Source organism: Aethalodelphis obliquidens, unplaced genomic scaffold (genome assembly GCF_003676395.1).
Source record: "Aethalodelphis obliquidens isolate GAN/ISIS:26980383/991018 unplaced genomic scaffold, ASM367639v1 scaffold25, whole genome shotgun sequence".
Lineage (NCBI taxonomy): Eukaryota > Metazoa > Chordata > Mammalia > Artiodactyla > Delphinidae > Aethalodelphis > Aethalodelphis obliquidens.
The window spans coordinates 16,868,232-16,887,502 of NW_020837969.1; the positions used below are offsets into that span (position 1 = coordinate 16,868,232).

The 19,271-nt window shown below is 35.2% G+C and overlaps 1 protein-coding gene across 1 annotated transcript in view; it reads right to left on the reverse strand.

Moving 5' to 3' along the window:
- The window catches only part of PCM1 (pericentriolar material 1), an 88,540-nt gene that overhangs the window by 22,536 nt on the left and 46,733 nt on the right, over positions 1-19,271 (reverse strand). The window contains exons 23-27 of the mRNA XM_027122677.1: positions 18,355-18,526; positions 15,237-15,595; positions 7,643-7,807; positions 2,775-2,947; positions 2,306-2,437 (exon numbers count right to left, since the gene is read on the reverse strand). Coding sequence (XP_026978478.1) covers positions 2,306-2,437; positions 2,775-2,947; positions 7,643-7,807; positions 15,237-15,595; positions 18,355-18,526 — 1,001 coding nt within the window. The remainder of the gene's footprint in view (positions 1-2,305; positions 2,438-2,774; positions 2,948-7,642; positions 7,808-15,236; positions 15,596-18,354; positions 18,527-19,271) is intronic.

A 19,271-nucleotide genomic window follows, 5' to 3' on the forward strand; every position in this document is an offset into this window, starting at 1 on the left:
ACTCATCTTTTAAAGTTTTCTCTTAAATTATGAAATGACAGGTTTGTCCCTGATTAAAGGAAATGCAGGCATTAGGGAACATGTTTTAAGAAATGGAATCATTTTGCTACTCCTTTAAGTAAGACTTGAAGGTAGATGTACCTTTGCCATTTTATAGCACCCTGGAGTAGAAGATGCAAATTGTTTCTTCCTCTTCCTAAGTCTCAATTCCTCAACTTCCTTGACTATAATCCCCAGACGTCTACTTTAATTCTCTCTTTCACGGCACGAAGACTTTTACACGCTCTGAAAGGTATGTGTAAAAGCTCCATAAATGGAACTCAAAGGACCTTGGCCTAGAAACGTGGAGAATGAGACTCTATATCCATCCAGTATGGTAACCACTAGCCCTGCAGCTATTTAAATAAAATTTAAAATTTAGTTCCTCAATTCCAATAGTCACATTTCAAGTGCTCGATAGTGCCAATAGTCACATTTCAAGTGCTAATGGGTACTGTATTAGACAATGAAGATATAAGACATTTCCATCACTGTAGAAAGTTCTACTGGATAGCACTGCTCTAGATCTGCTAAGACACCTACTTATAACGTATTACTGTATCTTTAAATTTTAACTTTAAAACCTTGTCAGGTTAACTTTATCATAAATTGCAGCTTAATTTTCAAAATTTACTGTTGATGATGCAAACCAATGGGTTCAAATCCTTTAAAATAATTGGAAGTAATGCCGCCTATCTGAAATTTGGATAAAAAGAAAGGCACTGGAGTTAAGGCTATAAAATTACTAAAAAAGATTTCTAAGAACAGACACTCTTCATGCTCCCTCAGTAAGTTATTTCAGTACCTAATCAACTTAAATGTAACCTAGTAGCTCCTATTTTTTATGTATACAGCTGGACCACTTTTCATTTCCCACGAAAAAAGAGAACACAATTTTCAATTAGTTAAAGTAACAATTAATCCCAAGTAGCAATTAGTTACATTAATTTGTATTTGCCATTATAAAGTCAACCAAAACCATGTAGTTCTTGCACACAGGTTTATGTTCATAGTAGTATAGGAGTTGGAGCCTAGTGAAGAAAAGTTTTAAGCAGGAAAGATGACTTGGGGAAGTATTGTTTTAAACATGAGTAAAATAAAAGAGCAAAAATTGAGAAAAAGTCCTCAATAATTGTAAGGAAATTACTATACATGAAGAAGAGAAGATGATCTTTTTGAGAAAACACTGTCTTTTCAGAAAAAAACGTGTATGTTATATTAACAATGGGCAGAAACACAGTAATATGCTTCCAACTCTATACCTATAGCAGGTATTTGCTAATCAATTATGACACTCTTATCCATGAATATCCAGGTGCTGAAGTTGGTATAAAAAAGAATGTACTGGGCTTCCCTGGTGGCGCAGTGGTTGAGAGTCTACCTGCCGATGCAGGGGACACAGGTTCGTGCCCCGGTCTGGGAAGATCCCACCTGCCGCGGAGCGGCTAGGCCCGTGAGCCATGGCCGTTGAGCCTGCGCGTCCCGAGCCTGTGCTCCGCAACAGGAGAGGCCACAACAGTGAGAGGCCCGCGTACCGCAAAAAAATAAATAAATAAAAATAAAATAAAAAAGAATGTACTTGTTATCCCAGGACCACATATAATCTTTTACAACAGAATCAGGGTCTGAACCTTTAAATAGGTGATTTCAAATGCCTAGTGCATTATCTCCTCAGTATCCTCGTAGTTTGCCATACAGTTATCCAATCCAGTATGTGTGAGGTAGGTGTTATTTGGAGGACATAGTTTATTGAAAATATACATTTTCCTCACCACTCTTTTCCATTTCCAGGCCCTTTTTATTTTACTCAAAAATTTCATCAATTTTAATATATTAAATTACATTTTCTTCCAGGCTTTCTTTTGTCTAGGCTTCTCTTCTAACTCAAAGACTAACTCAATTTATCTTGTATTTACTCAAGGGTTCTTTGATCTAACTGCTGTCTGGTTTACTCAATGTCTTGAATGAAGACAACAATTTTTACTGAGTGTCTATTATGACTCAACTCCTATGTTGGACAAAGGAGATATAAATATGGCTATTTCAGACCTTATAACTTATTAATTTTTGGTGTTTGACTGCTGTCATATTGTGACTGAATTTTATACCTCACCTCAAAATAAAGCAATACACTACACTCAGCTTTTTAAAAAAGCTAAAAAACAAATATATTAGGTATACTCACAATTTATTAACAACCTACTTAACTTTTGTTAGCTGCATACTGAAATTATGTCTACAATTTCATTAATCATTATCAGCTTACATCATCAGTAGTAGCAAGGCTTTCACTGGGAGTAAGTTCTGAGTTTGATGCTATCCAAGTACCAGAATTCACTGACTTTACGTTTTCCCCTTCTTTTTCATGGTTCTCAGAAATATGTCTGGATACTATGTCCTAAATAAGGAAATAAGATAGATATGAAAAACATTTGTGTTTAATCACAAAATTAAAAGTAGAAGTAGATACCAGAACAAATGCAATACTCCTGACCTCAAAGGTTAACTATGAGGAAGACATAACATTTAGGATAAAACACTAAAAAACTGCTCAGAAAAAGACTTTATCTAAAGCTACATAAGCTATATAAGATTATTAAAATGGCATGGAAATACATAAAAAAACAGATCAAAATACTTATGGAACAAGGACATACTTCAGTCTAAGAAAGTAACCAGACAGAATGGTGAAAAATGGCAGTACCAGAAAGCGTAGGGGAAAAAATGTTAGATACCTGCAATGCATATAAAGCCCTCTGTCTCAAATAGTCTGTATTCAGTAGCTGAAGTTCATGGAAGAGTTCAATAAGAAAATGTGGACGAGATTCATTTTGAGAAATCAACGTAGCTACTTCAGAATAAATGGTATCCCGCAAAGCTTCAAACATGGAAAAATCACTCCCGGTTTCTGGAAGATATAAAAAGATCAGGAAGTTAATATTGATGAAATACATTCCTATTTCTTTTAACTTGCAACATTACTCTCACCTTTAAACTACTTAAAACACAATTCTATTTCAGAGCTTTTAAAGTAGAATAAAAATCTTAAAATTACCAAGAAAAAAAAATCTTAAAAATATCAAGATATACACTAAATATTTACTAGAGAAATAACATTACTTAGCATTACTTAGAGCAAAGTTATTTCTCAATGGAAAATTTTACACATTTCATAGGAATAATCAGTGGAAATCTTTCAGCACTTGAATGAAATAAGCAAATTGCAAACAATTTTCTTTTTTTGCTAATATGAATTTTTTTACAGAAAAGGAAATTCGTTTATTTTGTTAATGTTGAGAACTAAATGCTGCCAAGGAAACATACTATTTTAAGGCTTATCTAGTTAGGTCTACTGATTCTCAAATCTCCGCAATCATGCTGTATTGATGAAAAACTGAACTTGTAACTATAACAAAATAGGTCAATTTTACTACAGTGTCTTACTGACATACTCATTATAAGTTGGAGCAAGCAGTGAGGATAATGAAGTTTTCAGTTTCACAGAATCTAGGCATCACTCTATTATTTAGCAACAATTCTGCTACATATATTTGTTTATAGCAAAGAATTATCACCCTTAAAGGTATACACTCATACCTTTACTTTTAAGAGCACAAATTAGGAACTGTTTCCATTTTGAGTTCTCTACCGAAAAAAAAAAAATTTCCCAGTGTTCTTCTAGCTATCAAATTCTGTAAACTTTCTAGAGTAATAGTAGAACCACAAGCTAAATATTCAAGTTCTACAAAAATCAGTGATAAGTTTTCAAGAAAGAGAATTTGAAATGTTGAGTGTTTTAATATATTGTGTTTTCACATAAACATGCAAAGATCATTAAGATTTTAAAAATTCACTTTTTGCAAGAGAGAAATTTTAAAAATGCAAAGCAAATGTGGTTTAATGAAAAAACTTTCCATTAATTTACTAGGCAAATTAACATCCTCAGGTCTCAATTTCCACAAGTATAAAATAATAAGGGTAATAAATATGCAACTTCCCTATCTTGCCTCAGACATTTATGAGTATAAAATGAAATAATATACTAAAATTCTCTTAGTAGTTTTAAAATGTTCAAATGTGCTATGTTACTATAAAAATATTTACTATGAGCAGGAACCAGAACTATCTCTGTAGTAAATCTCTATTTATAGGAAAAATCCAGGTAAGAAGATGGGATGTCACACAAACTTTCCCAATTTATACACTATATTGTAGTTTGATCAGTTGTTTTAGAAAAAGTTTTTTATTTTAAAGATATAAGAACAAAGTATATTTAATTACCTCTGTATGTGATAAAATTATCACTCTAAATTATATATCAGTAAAGATTAAATTATTCCCGAATAATGAATTATGCCAAACATACGCTTCATCCCTCCCACCTACAATAGAAAAGTGGAAAGTTTTTGCCAGTTTCTCCTCCTGGACTAAAATGCATTAGTTTAGGCTAGAAAAATCCTTGATCTCAGCCAGATTTGTCTGACTCCATCTTGTTTTTATCCTACTTTCAGAGTTCTTTTCTTCTTTAGGAAGTACCACTGATACATTTAGCTTCCTCCATGCTAGGTCCTTGTTTTTTTTGTTTTCTTTAAATTCCCCTAGAGGTTCATACAGGCTTTTCTTTTTTACTCATGTATAGCACAGGAGGCATTAAAGAATATTTACAATTCTAAATCATACAGAACCATGTCTAAAGAAAATTCATAGTTTAAGGACAAAAATAGCATTCTGCAATTTTCCATGACCTTTATGTATCATGGTCTTTGCATGTCATAGTTGTTTTTGTTCAACAGTTTATTTTTTTATACATGTTGACTGGTAAGGAAAAATAAGAACTACAACAGAAGTCATACACAATACTTAACACTGTAAATCAGAGCTAAGAATAAAAGTAACTATATTTTTGTTTCCAAAAAATATGAATGCTCATAAGCATTTAAAGAATACAAGATAAATAACTTCAAATAAAATACTAAATTATAAAAATGTTTTCTATTACCTACATGAATGTGTTGGTTATGTTACATACACTAACAGAAAATGAAAATAAGAAAAGCAGCCAATTTTACCAACCAAGTAAAGAATTATAAATGAAAACCTTCAGAATTTAGTAAGTATGAATTCTTTCTCTTTTATCAGCCAAATAACACACACACACTAAACTAAATCTAAAAAATTAATTAGAACAATAAAACTAAGGATTTTTAGGACCAATGGAAGAACTAACAAAAAGTGGACACCAAAACTAAGCAGATTGTTACCTGGCGCTTCATTGCATGCATTTCTGTTAGACTGCTGTAGTATTCTCCTAGCATGTGCTGTAGGAAAGGGCAGACATAAGGATGAACATAAAATGTGTATGAATAGTAAAGACAGGGTCTGTAACATGAATAAATGAATGAAAAAAAGAAATAAGCAAATTTCTTTAAAATCGTTTGCCTGAACTAAAATGTTATCACAAGGTATGGTTTATGCTCTGTTTAAAAATAATCTCTCTTCAGGGAAAATATCAAAAGATCTGCTATAAACTTGTGTTGATGTGACTGATGATGACTATCATAATAAACTTCTACCATTCACTCTTAGAAGCATACACATCAAAGGGAACCCCCCACAACCCCCGAGGGAGAAGAGGACTGTATACAGTTCAATACTAGCAGCCGTATATGCTACAATCTAATGATCATATAACAAAAACTACTCTTACATGCTATAAAGAATTATAGGGTAATGCTTAAAACTATAACTGTCTTTTTATAAAAGAGGAGTATTTATATTATTCAAACATTTTTTTAGTTCACCAAAATTTGATGGTTATATGTTTCTAAGTGACAATAATAAGATCTGAAGTACTATGACCAACTATCAATTATTTAGGTAACTGACATCTAAGTTATTAAGCCTATCAATTTTGTGCCTTTCTCCAACCTCCACCCAACTGTTTATTGTTTGAAGACATCAGTATTTGATAAAGATAGTGAAAGGAGATGGAAACTACAAAACTTTGGTAAAATGCTAGGGTCGGAACAACAGAATTGATATGTTTGACAAAAGGATCTTGGACTTAACAGGAGACCAGGATTGAAACTTCGGTTCTACCATCTGCTAGCAATACAACCTTGAGGAGGTCATTTCAAAATATGAATAAATGTGATGTTTCTTTTCTGATTACAAAAGTAATAAATACTCATTATAAGTTTTATAAAATATAGAGGAGTTTAAAGATAATAAAACCACTATTAACATTTTGATGCATTCTCTTCCAGCTTTTTTATCCAGATTTTTGTTTAAAATAGTTGGAATCATAATGTTCAGTCAACACCTAAATCTCAATTTCTTCTTTTCACTTTTGTTTCCTTAGGATGGATGCCTACAAGTACTGGGTTAAGGGCATGACATTTTTCCCAAAAAACTGTACCAGTTTATACTACTGGTCCTTTATGAGCACTGGGAAAAAACAGGCACCCCCTCTGATCATGTTTCCTCATCTGCAAAATGAAAACAAAATGAATTCAAAGGATTATGAGGCTCAAATGAGATGAGTAATTTGTTTAGTTTGCAAACAGTAAAGCATACTACAAATGGTAGCTACTATTATCATTTTCACCAAGGGTCTTACTGACAACTGAAAATTTAGAGTCTATATTTACTGCCTCCCTCTCCATATTTCTTTGAGACGTACTTATTCTTTATAAATCAGGGACGTGCCAGTATTTACTTAAACTAAAATGGCGGCAAATACTTATGACTCCATTCATTCAATAAACACTCACTGAGTGCCTACCATGTGTCAGGTTCCATGCTAACATTTAAGATACAAATATGAAAAAATATTATCTACTGCCAAAGGAACCAAAAAGGTGATACAGACACTTAAACAAGTAAATACTACATAATGTGATACAGGCAACAAAAGAGGTTTACACAGGCTATGACAGAAAAACAAAAAGGAGAAAGGGTAACCTCTCCCAGCTTGGATTTGGATACAGTTCCAGAGTTGCAGAATTAAGATTTTACTTAAGAGCCAGCAGAGACAAAGGCCAACAAAGAGCAAAAAGGACTTGAGGCAGGAAGGACAACTGCTGAGGTAAGACAACTGCTGAGGTGGCTATGGGAAAACTTCAGTTTAGTGCCACTGAAAGAGTCAAGTTCAAGGCACAGGGTGTGAGAAATGAGTCTGGAGAGGCAGGAAGGAATCAAATCTCTGCTGGTCAGATATGTTACATTGAGGCATCTGGACTTTCTCCTGCAGGCACGGTGAAGGCCAAAGATTTTAAGCAGGGGAACGATGTGATTTTATATCCAACTCTTATTCAGATAATATTTTCAGAATTTCAAATTAGGAGTACCAAATTAATGTCAACTACACTTGTTCATTCAGAATTTTATCAAAATGCATCAAAAGATAGTATCACAATAACAATAAAATATATTTCCAGTCTACACTTCTTGACATCAAGAACTGTGTACTGTAAACTCTACTATAAAACCTTTCACATGATAGAAAAGTGTGATAGATGAATTTTAAGCTTGTTTTAATATAGCTTTTCAAATCTAAGGTGAAGAAGTCTTTAAATTAAAACAAACCAAAAAAAGAACATACCTGAAGATATTTCTGTAGACCTACTATATCTTATTACTTTTTCCAGCTGCTCATGATTCTTTCTGCTGAATACTTTTGCTTGAACAGGCTCTTCAGTCTGGGCTGAATGTCTGTTCCTACTTTTGCAAGGTTCACATGTGCTAGACATACTGGCACTTTCATACCCTTGAGTAAAAAAAGTGACAACTGTTATCAGTTGCAACTAACTCAAACTGAAAGGGAAATTGATTTCCATAGTGAAACAGTATAGGTCACTCAATTTAGAATGCTGTGAAGGCCTGGTATAACTAGAAATCAAACTAGTAAATAGTATGTTTCAGAAAAATCTTTGCGATAACCTTTGTAGGCACAGGATAACAGTAATAAATTCTAACACTTCATTGTCCTTCAATATTCATCTCAATGAATACATCCCAACTCAAACTACATGGCAGACCTTATATAACCCAAATTCTCTACTAGACTCCAAGCTAACAATTTTTCAGTATTAGGAAATACAAGAAAGAATCACATCTAATCTATATATGTCCATGATAGACAGAAGAATAAGGGGCATTAAATAATCAGATGTCTGCTTTTGTATACCTTTTGTTTAATATGACTTGGTATAAATGGTATAAAGCCTTCCCCACCCATAGGTTATACATATATTCTATTAACTCTTCCAAGTTTTGGAATTAATCTTTTTTCAGTTACTTTTCGGCACCTAGCACAAGGTAGGAATTCAACTTTATTTTGTTCCACATGGATAGTTGGTTACACCTACCCTTTTCCCACTGAATTAAAATGCAACCTTGGTCAATATATTAAATCTCCACATTTATTGGGTTTTATTTCTGGGCATTCCATCTGTTTAACTTATCTATTCCAATGCCACAGAAGTTCTACACTATGTTTAAACACCTGGTAAGACAAGTCCTATCTAGCTTCTTTTCTTAGCTATTTTTGGACACTGGTCCTTCCACAGAAGTTTTGAGATCTTTTTCCCCCAATTTCAAAAACAATCCATGAGGATTCAAAATAGAAACACATTAAAAGTATTTATTAATTTGAGGAGAATTTACTTATTTTTAAATATTTATTTATATATTTATTTGGCTATGCCAGGTCTTAGCTGCAGCACGGGGGATCGTTGTTGCAGTGTGCAGAATCTTTAGTTGCAATTTTATAAATTCTAACTTAAGAACATAGTTATGCTTTCATATTTGCTTAATCTTGTTTTGTGTTCTTCAAAAAAAATTTTATAGATCTCGTACATTTCTTGTTAAATTTATTCCTAAGGATTTTTGGTCCCAGTAGCTTTGGATACTACTATGAAAAGAATACTCCCTGCCACTTCCATTTCTACTGGGTATTACTATGATAGAGAAAAATATTTACACACTTATTTCATAATCTTATTTCATAATTACTTTACTAACTTAGCTAACTTAGGTAGCTGTTTTCCAGTGTCTCTCGGGCTAGCTTAGAAAATATATAAAATTTGTTTCCCTCCTTTTCAAATATTTATTCCAATCATTTAATCTTGTCATAATACTTTCCAACCAACGCTAAATAATGATGGTGGTAGAGAGGGAATCCCTGTTAATTCCTAATTTTGATAGAGATATCTCTGGAGTATTTTCATTTACAATAGTGCCTGTAAGTGGCATCAGCTAACAGCCTTTATTATATTTAAATAACTGCCTCCCTTTCTAGGTGCATTTTCATTAGGAATGACTTAAAATTTTATCTAACCTACCACTATGATTACATGACTTCTGTCCTGTAATGTGGTTGACAGAATCAATTATGTTGACAGATTTCCTGATAATAAATCACGATTACATTTCTGTAATAAACCCTGCTGACAACAGTCTAATACTCTTTTCATATACTGGCAGGTTCAATTTGCTAGTATTTTACTTTTGAATTTATATTAATAGCTGAGATTAAACTACTGCTTTCTTTACTGAACTGTTACCTCTCCTTTTCACCTTCCCTTATATAAAGGTCTCTATCTGATTCATATGTTGTCTCTATAGTTTTCTTCAGATAGGATACACCAGTATGTTTTTTCAGCTTGACAGGTGAAGAGTCTCTTGTCAGAGAGTAGGATTCTTGAGTTGTAGTCCCTTTTTGTCCACGAATGGATGTCATTTCACTTCTACTTTTTTAGGTTTTAAGTAAGACTGTCTGATGTCAGTTTGTTTTTTTTCTTTATATGTAACTTGTTCTTCCAACCTGGAAGCTTAGAGGATTTTTACTTTTTCCTCGGAATCCAGGAACTGTATCAGTCTATACACAGGGGAGAAGGGGTGTGTACTTTGTCTCCGTGCCTCCTGGCTGGGCAACAGTCAGCTATTTTGATCTGTGGTCTTGAGTCTTTCTTCATTAAAGATTCCCCTTTATTATTTGTTGAATTACTGCCTCTCCACTTTTTTTTTTTTCTCCTTTAGAACTCCTTGTATATCAGATCTCCAAGATTTGTCCTTAAGCCTCTAATCATTTCCCTCTTTATTTTATCTCTTAGTACTTTTTGCTCTGTGTAATGACATAGTTCTTCCCTTTAATTTTCTAGGCCAGTAATTTGGAACTTAATAGCATTTGTCCTCCTTTTCAAATAATCTAAACATTAAATGTGAAAATCATTTTTTCTAGTTCTCAAGAATTTACGTTATAATTCAATCTGCTTTTTAAAAATAATTCAATCTGCTTAAGTATTCTTATCATTTTGCTCAAGTGAGTATTTCCTTCAGTAATTCTGTTTTTACTAGATTTTACCTGTTCTAGTGGTCTGCTTCCATGACTTCTCTCTGGCTGCTGGTCCCTTTTATGTGCACTGTTATGTTTACTGGGTTAGCCCCAACTCTTATCTACCCTTCAGGCTGGACCTGACTGCTGGGCAGCTTTAATGGCAGCACGCTGGCAGTGCTTGGGAGCCTCATGCCCATGGTGAAGCAGTGGTCTGGCTGGCAAGCTGTCAGCCTCCCATCAAGACAATGAAGAAGGAAGCCTCTCGACCCCTCAGGCTCCTCAGCTGCAAAGGTAAATGCTTTACCGTGTTCAGAGTAGGTAGGATGCCGCCTCTTTTTTCAGTGACACCCTTTCCCGTTAGTACTTTGAAGTGGCAAAAGACTGCTCCTCTTGGAAGGGAGGGAAGCGCCCTCCCCGTGGAAGGAGGGGTTGCATGGATCTCCTCCAACCAAGTTTTCTCTAAGAACCACAGGGCTCTGATTTTTGCTCACTCTCTGAAAGAGCCAGCAGAACCTAAAGCCTTGCTGCTTATCTCTCTAGATCACAACGGCTGCTCTGTTAATAACAAATTAGTTCCCAATATATTGTCAAATTATTCTCTGTGATATCCTATCTGGATTCAACTTCCCTTTCTTTCTCTAAGGCCATCATTCAAGTTAGGACTTCATCATCTCATGTATAGGTTCCTGATTTCTTTGTTGGTCTCTCAGACTCTCAAGCCACTCTCATTCAATCTGCATGAAACTTACCGGAAAAAGAGCCCTGTTGGTTACTTTGGACTACTACATAAAAAGCAATAAAAGGTATGATTGCCAAGAGTAATATGTAAGATGATATAAATGGTAGTACTATTTCTTATTTAATTAACAGCAAACATAGCTCTGAAGAAAATAAAGAATGTTATTCTAACAAGAACATTTATATAAATGAAATTAAGCTTCTAACTGCTGTTACTGAATCATGTGAAAAGTGCTGAATGGATTCTAATCAAAATTAAAATATATATTATGCAGCATACACAAAATTCTCTTTAGGGAGCCCCAGTAGTGAGGGGAAAAAAAAAAAACTCAGTCATCTTCCAAAAGAGCTAAGACTGTGAAGAGAAGCATGCTATAATTTTTAAGATGCTATAAAAAGAGGGAAAAAAAAAAACCCCATGGTTTTACATGAGTCCCAATTTAAAAATATCAAGGGCTAGATTTCCAAAGTTAAGGTACTACTGTTGATTTGTTTCTCTTTGGGACACTTTAATAGTAATCCTCCAGGGAAAATAGAAGATTTAATGAAAGTCAGTAATACTTCAGAGTAACACTGGCCAGGCCAGCTGATATAACAACAGCAACAACGACATATGATGGTCATTATTATAAGGGGGTTATCTCCTGTCTTTCTCAGCACAAGTGGCTGACAGAGCTGGAAGAAACAGTATTTCTAGTTGTGTCTCCAATACAGGGAAACAGCTCAGCCACAGTACCCTGGAGACCTTCCATGTACCTACACAGGCCACACTGGGAAGGACTGAACCGTCGCTGAATCTAAGTCTTGGCGGAAGGCCTTATGATTTTCCTCTCTTTCCCCTGAAAGGCTGTCATGAGAGAACTTCTCATCTCCTCCTGGGCTCTGATGAAAACATAAGACCAGTTCGCCTCACCCCCTGAGGGTACATCTCCATTCTCGACTGTGGCTTAGCTACAGCACAGCATTGACTCCTAGGCTACAGGGTGCCCCACCACTCATGATGCAACTATCATCTGGCTATCAGCGTCGCCCTTGTGGTGAGTGGAATAAGGGACACAGGGAGCTGGCACCTTTGGCTACCCTTCCTTTCTCTGACTTCATTAAATAATAAACTCTGAATCTAAAATGGGCCACATCTGTCAGGGCTTATCTTGCCTAATGCGAGACATCCATTTTATCTCAATATTCATTAGTGAGCAAGAAGAGTGGGGGAAGGAAGAAACAAAAAGGTTCAGGACTGGGTGGAACCCAGAAGTCAGTATACTAATAGTCTCATCCAATTTCCCAAGACAAGAATGAGGACCATCTAGACTATATGCTTCTACTCCTCTCTAATACCATCAAAAGAGGAAATGGGTCTGGTAGAGTGTAGCCAAATTATGGGTCTGTAAACCAAGTCATATGTCTGATAACTCAAGTACCCAGCAAGGCAAGAAGTCATGCTCAACTCATAAAGTCTGAATTTGAACTGAAGCTTAAAAGATAATTAGCACATAATTTGTAAAATCTTACTCTGCATGCAATAATATGTATCTTTCTATATAAAGACCTTCTAAAGATTACCATCATTGGTACATTACCATCATGTGAAACAAAGTTAAATGAAGATTTAGCATGCTACTTCTGGAAGACTGTCAACATGTGCAAAAAACATAGAAACAGCTCAAATTTGGAACAGTATAACTGGCTGTACTATATCTTTTAAGACAGCAACTTAAGTCCCATTGTGCTGGCCTATTTGTCATATCCTATTTCCTTCCCCAGTTCTCTCATCTTCTCTTCTTGCTTCACCCTGACTCTATATTACTTTTCCTATTGTTACTACAATTTGGAATGCTTTCCAATCTTCCCCCCATCGACCTCCATTCCTACTTCCTTTAAGACAGAGTAAACATTCTTTCCTCTAAGAAATCATGGCTATTCCTATCCCACAAAGAGAACAAACGCAACATAAATTAGTGGTCTAGCTCAGCACTTCTCAGACTTTAATGTGCATATATTCGTATTAAAACATCGGGAATCTTGCTAATATGCAAACTGAAAAACAATGCGTACTGATTCAGTTGGTATAAGGTGGGGCCCAAGAGTCTGCATTTCTAATAAGCTCCCAGATGATGCGGATGCTGCCTGTCCATGGTTCACATTCTGCATAGCAAGGACTTAGCTCATTTGATTTTGCTACATATTATTTTGACTCTGCATATATTAGTTCGGTTCTGCTATCAGGTCTTTTACCTTTGTGTGTGCACCTTAAAGTGGAGCTCCCACTAACAGATGGTCTTAAAGCCCTCTTGAACAAATGTGAATGTGCATTCTTGGCAAGTATTTTTATACTGAAGCATGAGAAAAGAGAGCAAATAGATCAGAATGTCAATCTTTCCCTTGAAGTAAAAGAAAAGCTGAATTGTATATCTGGAACCATAATTCTTCAGAATAAAGGGGTTTCAAAAATACAAATACACCAGGATTTCTAGGCTCAGGCAGACATGGCCATATGCTGGCTGAGTGCCCTCTAAGACCCTGCTACTCAAACTGTAGTCCACAGACTACACTGTCAATGCTGGTCAACAACGCATGGGAGAACTCGTTAGAAATGCAGGCTATCAGGTCCCTCCTCAGACTGACGGAATCAGACTCTGACTTTAAGCAAGATTCCCAAGGAGATTTGTATGAAACATTATCAAGTTCAAGACGCACTGCCCTAGCACACTCAAAATAACCAGCTGAATGATAATAATAAAGGTTATTATAAAGGGATAATAAAGGTTAGTTTCTTTCCATTTACTCATATGACAAAAAGCATTTTGTTGGAGCAACTACGTTAATAAGAAGTTCAGAGTTACCCCGAGGGCCTCTCTCAAAATGGTCACTATCTCCTTAAATCCTCTCTAGTGGCACCAAGAGTGACCATGGAGAAGGCATCGTAGTTGTATTTTCATTCATTTGAATGGTTTCAGATCACTAATCTACTAAGTAATCAGCTCCTCCCAAACCTAAATAACTGAAAAATTATTTCAAGGATGATAATGTGTATGCTGAGAAAAATGTTACCCCTGTTCATGATTGCTTGTTTAACCATGAAATCAGATTCTTTACATGGGAGTAGGAGTAGCAGCCCAGGACCTTAGGAAACATGAGGTACTGAAATGAGAAAAACCGTACATGTATTCTTTTTCACATCCATAGTTTTCATCAGATTTTTCAAGGGTTCCATTATCTAAAGATGGCTGAGATGAATGCTGCCAAAGCTTACAAGTGGATTTTAACTGCAGAGTGTCCCAGGACCTTTACTACACTTATAATGTACTGTGAGCTTCCAAGAGAGGAAGTTAGTAGGTGCAGTGAGTTTTCACAATTTTCTGATTATAAGCCTAGAATATTTTGCTCTTAAGCACCAAATACTATCTCCTTGAACGCAGAACGACCTTTCAAGGCCACAGCCAAAAAGTGTCCCTTGCAAACTGGAAGGAGCATCCTTTAACTATAATATTCCAGATTTTAGCTAGTAAATCAATTTTTAACCAGTGTTAGACTTCACTAAGTTCTTCAAAAATCATAAAAAAATCTATTTTTTAAAGAAGTGGCATTCAGTGAACACTATAAAGAGAACTTTGATATTATACTCAATGACAAGATTCAATAAAATATGGATTAATGTTTTCTCCTATTAACTAAGGTTCAGTTCCTGAAGGACTAAGAGCAAACTTGTTCTAAAAGTGACTTCACCTACATGATATCCAAAGACTGCAGTGTAGTCACAGGCCTGCATTTCTTTAAATGAATCCATCGCGGATCTAGCCAGAAGTCACCAACGAGGTCTTGCACATAATATTAAACAAGAGAACAGTAAAAGTTCCGAGCTCATAGGAACCACATACGTAGTAAGAAGTTTTAAGAAGCACAAAAAAGAATAAATGCCATGTTTTAAAATAGCTACACCATTAAACCCTATTTGATAAATTTTATTTAAAAAGTTCTCAAAGGTAACTGAAAATGACTTTGCTCAGGTGGGTCTACAACAGTGCCTCCTCAACAGCCACACCGAAATGATACACGCCAACCTGTGAGAGTAAGCATACCAACATTTATGCTGATCAAGTCAACAAATTTCAGTACTTACCAATATTTTTAACTCTGCTTTTCAGCTGAGTAGAATGCCTCTTCTTACTCTTTGATTTGGGAGTTTTATCTTTAGATGCCAGGCTGGCCTGTGCAGATGCTTTTCTTGACTTGAATGTTTTAGTTACTGTTGTTGGATCTACTGGGTCAGGCATACTGCTAAAGCTTTCTAACGACTCTTCATCAAATTGGCGTCTTCTCCTACTGGTATCTAATTGATTTTTGTGATTACTATTTGTTGTTTTCTTTACAGACACTGCACATCCAGTCTTGAGAAATGGTTTTTCTACTTCACCTTCTTGGTCATATAACCATGGTGTCCTACTGTTCTCCACCTCCTCTTCGGGCTGTTTTTGATTCCTTACCAATGAAAATAAGTTTTTATATATTACAATGATATATTTCTATATCTACTGAAAACTCCAGATATAGTCTACTAGTAGATTCAGGTAAATAAAAATTGTCAACAGGCTATAAAAATATTCCCACAAAATACACATTAAAAATGAAAATGTTACACAGGCTAAGGTACTAAATTACTTTAAACTTTAATCTTAGACCTTTCTCACTAAACCATTTTCACTAGTGAGACTTCCAAACCAAAGGTCCAGCATTCATGATGGAAAGAGTGGGAAGGTAAGATCAAGGGAGGATGGGACATACAAGGAAAAAACAAAAAACTTAAAGAAACAACTGAAAGAGAACCACAGTAAAAAGTTTGGAAACGTACATGGATCTGTGTCACCTAAAGCAGTTCAAATATAACCAGAATCTGGCGAAAACAACTGGCCATGTAACTAGTAATTTATTTCTCTGCACATTAAGTCTTATTTAGCTCTGTTAGCTTAGTGTCATTTTCCAAATTTTATCTGCTAAACTTTGGCATCCCTTAATATATTAATAGGTATTCACTGGTTATCTAAATCTGGGAAAAAATACGCAAAACAAAGTTAAACAGGTCTGCGGTACTTCTCAGAACTTTCAATATGCCAATGTGTTTTATAAATGTCTTCGAAGGGAACATAGTGAACATGCTGTCTGAAACTTTTTATTACAGAACCTGACATGGACAACAGAGTTCCTAAGAGTATAATTTGGGAGACATTGATCTATAGGGATTAATTCAAGACAAAGATTAACAAACCTACAGTTTACATGCCAAATTCAGCTTGCTGCCTGTTTTTTTGTATGGCCTGAGAGCTATGAATGATCTTTATATTCTTAAATCGTTGAACAAAAATTAAAAGGAGAAATATAGTTTATGAGACATGAAAATTACATAAAATTCAAATTTCACTGTCCATAAATCAAGTGTTCTTGGAACACAGCAACTTATCTGTTTACATATTGTTTATAAATGCTTCTGTGCAAAAATGGCAGAGATAAATGGTTATGACAGACACTATGGCCTGCAATATTTACTACGTAGTCCTTTATAGGAAAAGTTTTCTGACCCGAGCTAACAACTACAATGTTTTATCTGACCTCTTTGTTATCTCCAGCCATTTAATTCAGGGAACCTATAATAGCTGAAATTTTGGAAAGAGATGAGGTCCAATCTGAAGTAGGTCTAATATCTAAAATAATAATACTCAGATGCATCTTTTTTTTTTTTTTTTTACTACCAATTACATATAAACTATAGATAATAATGAAGTAGGGACCTTCCAATAGGAAGACCATTCACTAAAGCTTTGAATAAATTTTTATTGCTTGTGATGGAGATTCATTCAACCACCATTTCTCAATGTCAATTGAACACTAAACACTGTTTTAGGCTCTGACAATAGAATACTTTCACAGAGTAACACAAGATTTAGTAGGAAAAAAAGGTTAGTGCAGATAAGAAAAGGAGTCAGGCAAGGTCAGGGAGGTCTACCACAGGATTCCTGGAGGTGAACACCAAGTTGAATTCTAAGAATTTTTGGTTAATTAAGTAAAGAACAAAACCAAAATGTTCATGATTTAACAATTAAACTGTCAAAATGCTAATTTAAGAGGCTGAGACATGCCCACACACCTAACTAAAGGGAGAAGTAATGTGACCTATATATTTATAAAGGGATAGGAAAAACAAAATCATAGAGATACTTCTGACAGAACAAGTATTAGGCTCAACTGACCTCTGATTTTTCCTCCTTTTAAAAAGTTTTTCTGAAGTAAATAACAACAATAAAAAGGCTATAATCGTTTTACCAGCAGGCTATCAAAATCATTTTCTGGATTAAAACAATCATTAAAAACATTATTTATCAAGTCATAAAAATGCTTTAAAGAATGATTAACCTGAGCCAATCCAATGAGTCTTTCACACACTATTTGGGTCAAAATTATAATTGGGAAGATTATCATATTAAAAAATAATAAATGTGGGCTTCCCTGGTGGCGCAGTGGTTGAGAGTCCGCCTGCCGATGCAGGGGACGTGGGTTCGTGCCCCGGTCTGGGAGGATCCCACGTGCTGCAGAGCGGCTGGGCCCGTGGGCCATGGCCGCTAAGCCTGTGCGTCCGGAGCCTGTGCTCCGCAGCGGGAGAGGCCACAACAGTGAGAGGCCCGCGTACCGCAAAAAATAATAATAATAATAATAATAAATGTTAGAAACAGAGAGAAAAAGGAATCCTGACTATGTATTGCTAAAACTTCCTTGACAAAAGTTGTTTTTATAACCTAATAGTACTCAATATTACATTTGGATGGGCCTTAGGAACTTACTCTAATCAGGGGCCATGAATCAAACAAAGGAGCCATCACTTTGTAACAACTATCCTCCAGCAGTTAATATTAGTTTCTATTTCTACATCAATGAACAGTGAACTGGTATAACCTTAAAGACAGATATCAAATCAAGGCCAAAGACACTCTATGGGTTAGGTCATATCCTTCCAAAATGAACCTCACGGGACACCCTGATCAAAACTCTGAACTGCTCTTGTACAAGGGTTAGCAGCAGGTATACACCTGAGTGACACCTGGCAAGATGTCAAAACTTCATATTCCCAACACTATCAAGTCAGACAATCACAAACATCCTCCCTAATTACATTCTCAAATTACAGAAAATTAGATGTAATCACAAAGTGATGTTTAAGCAAATAATGGATTATGTTTACAATCAAGTACCTTTGTTTTTCTGCTCCAACAGAAGAACTACTTTCAAAAGGTTTTGGAAAAGCCATGTATTCTGTTCTCCCTGAAAGATTCTGGGCTAATGGTTGCTGCTGTTCAGTGGGTGCAGAAATATTTTGAGAAAAATCTCCAAAATTAGAAGGAAATAAAGGGCTGAAATTCATACCTAATAAATAAAAACAATGGGTAAGACAACAATAAAGAAGCACCTTTAGCCTTAAAATGAAATTAAAAAATAGTTTTAATTAAATATGCCATTCAAATCCACCAAAAGAAAAATTTGTGATTAAAATAAAGTAACACTCATTTACTCAATCACTGTTTTACAACTCAGTCTGCTATGTTTTCAGCATTGGTGATTCAAAGATAAATACTGATCCCCAACCCCTTAAGACCTAAAAGTTAGCAAAAATAATGCTTGATATTTATCAGAGTATTACTGGGTACAAGACTCCACTGTAGGCACGTTACATGTTACTTCATTTAATGCTCAAAACAACACTGTGAAATAGGTATTATATTCATTTTACTAGTGAGAAAATAGGTTTAGAGATCAAATGCCTAGTAAATGAAAGAGCAGGTTAGATCTCGGGTCTGCATGGCTCCAAAGCTTAGGTTCTTTACACTCTACATGGGAAGTAAAATATAATCACATACTTAATATATATTGCTGTATCAGAGGTATTTACAAATGGCTACTTAAAACTTGTGGGAGAAGGGGATCAGGGAGGGTTTCACAAAACTGAACTAGATTGACTGTGAAGAATGAACAGTCTTCGTACAGGGTTGGCATGGGTATAAGGCATATTATGACAAAAAGGAACTGCATGTGCAATTTCTTACATTATTTGTTTCTTAAATGCCTACTCAAACAACGCCTGCTGGGACTTCCCTGGAGGCACAGTGGTTAA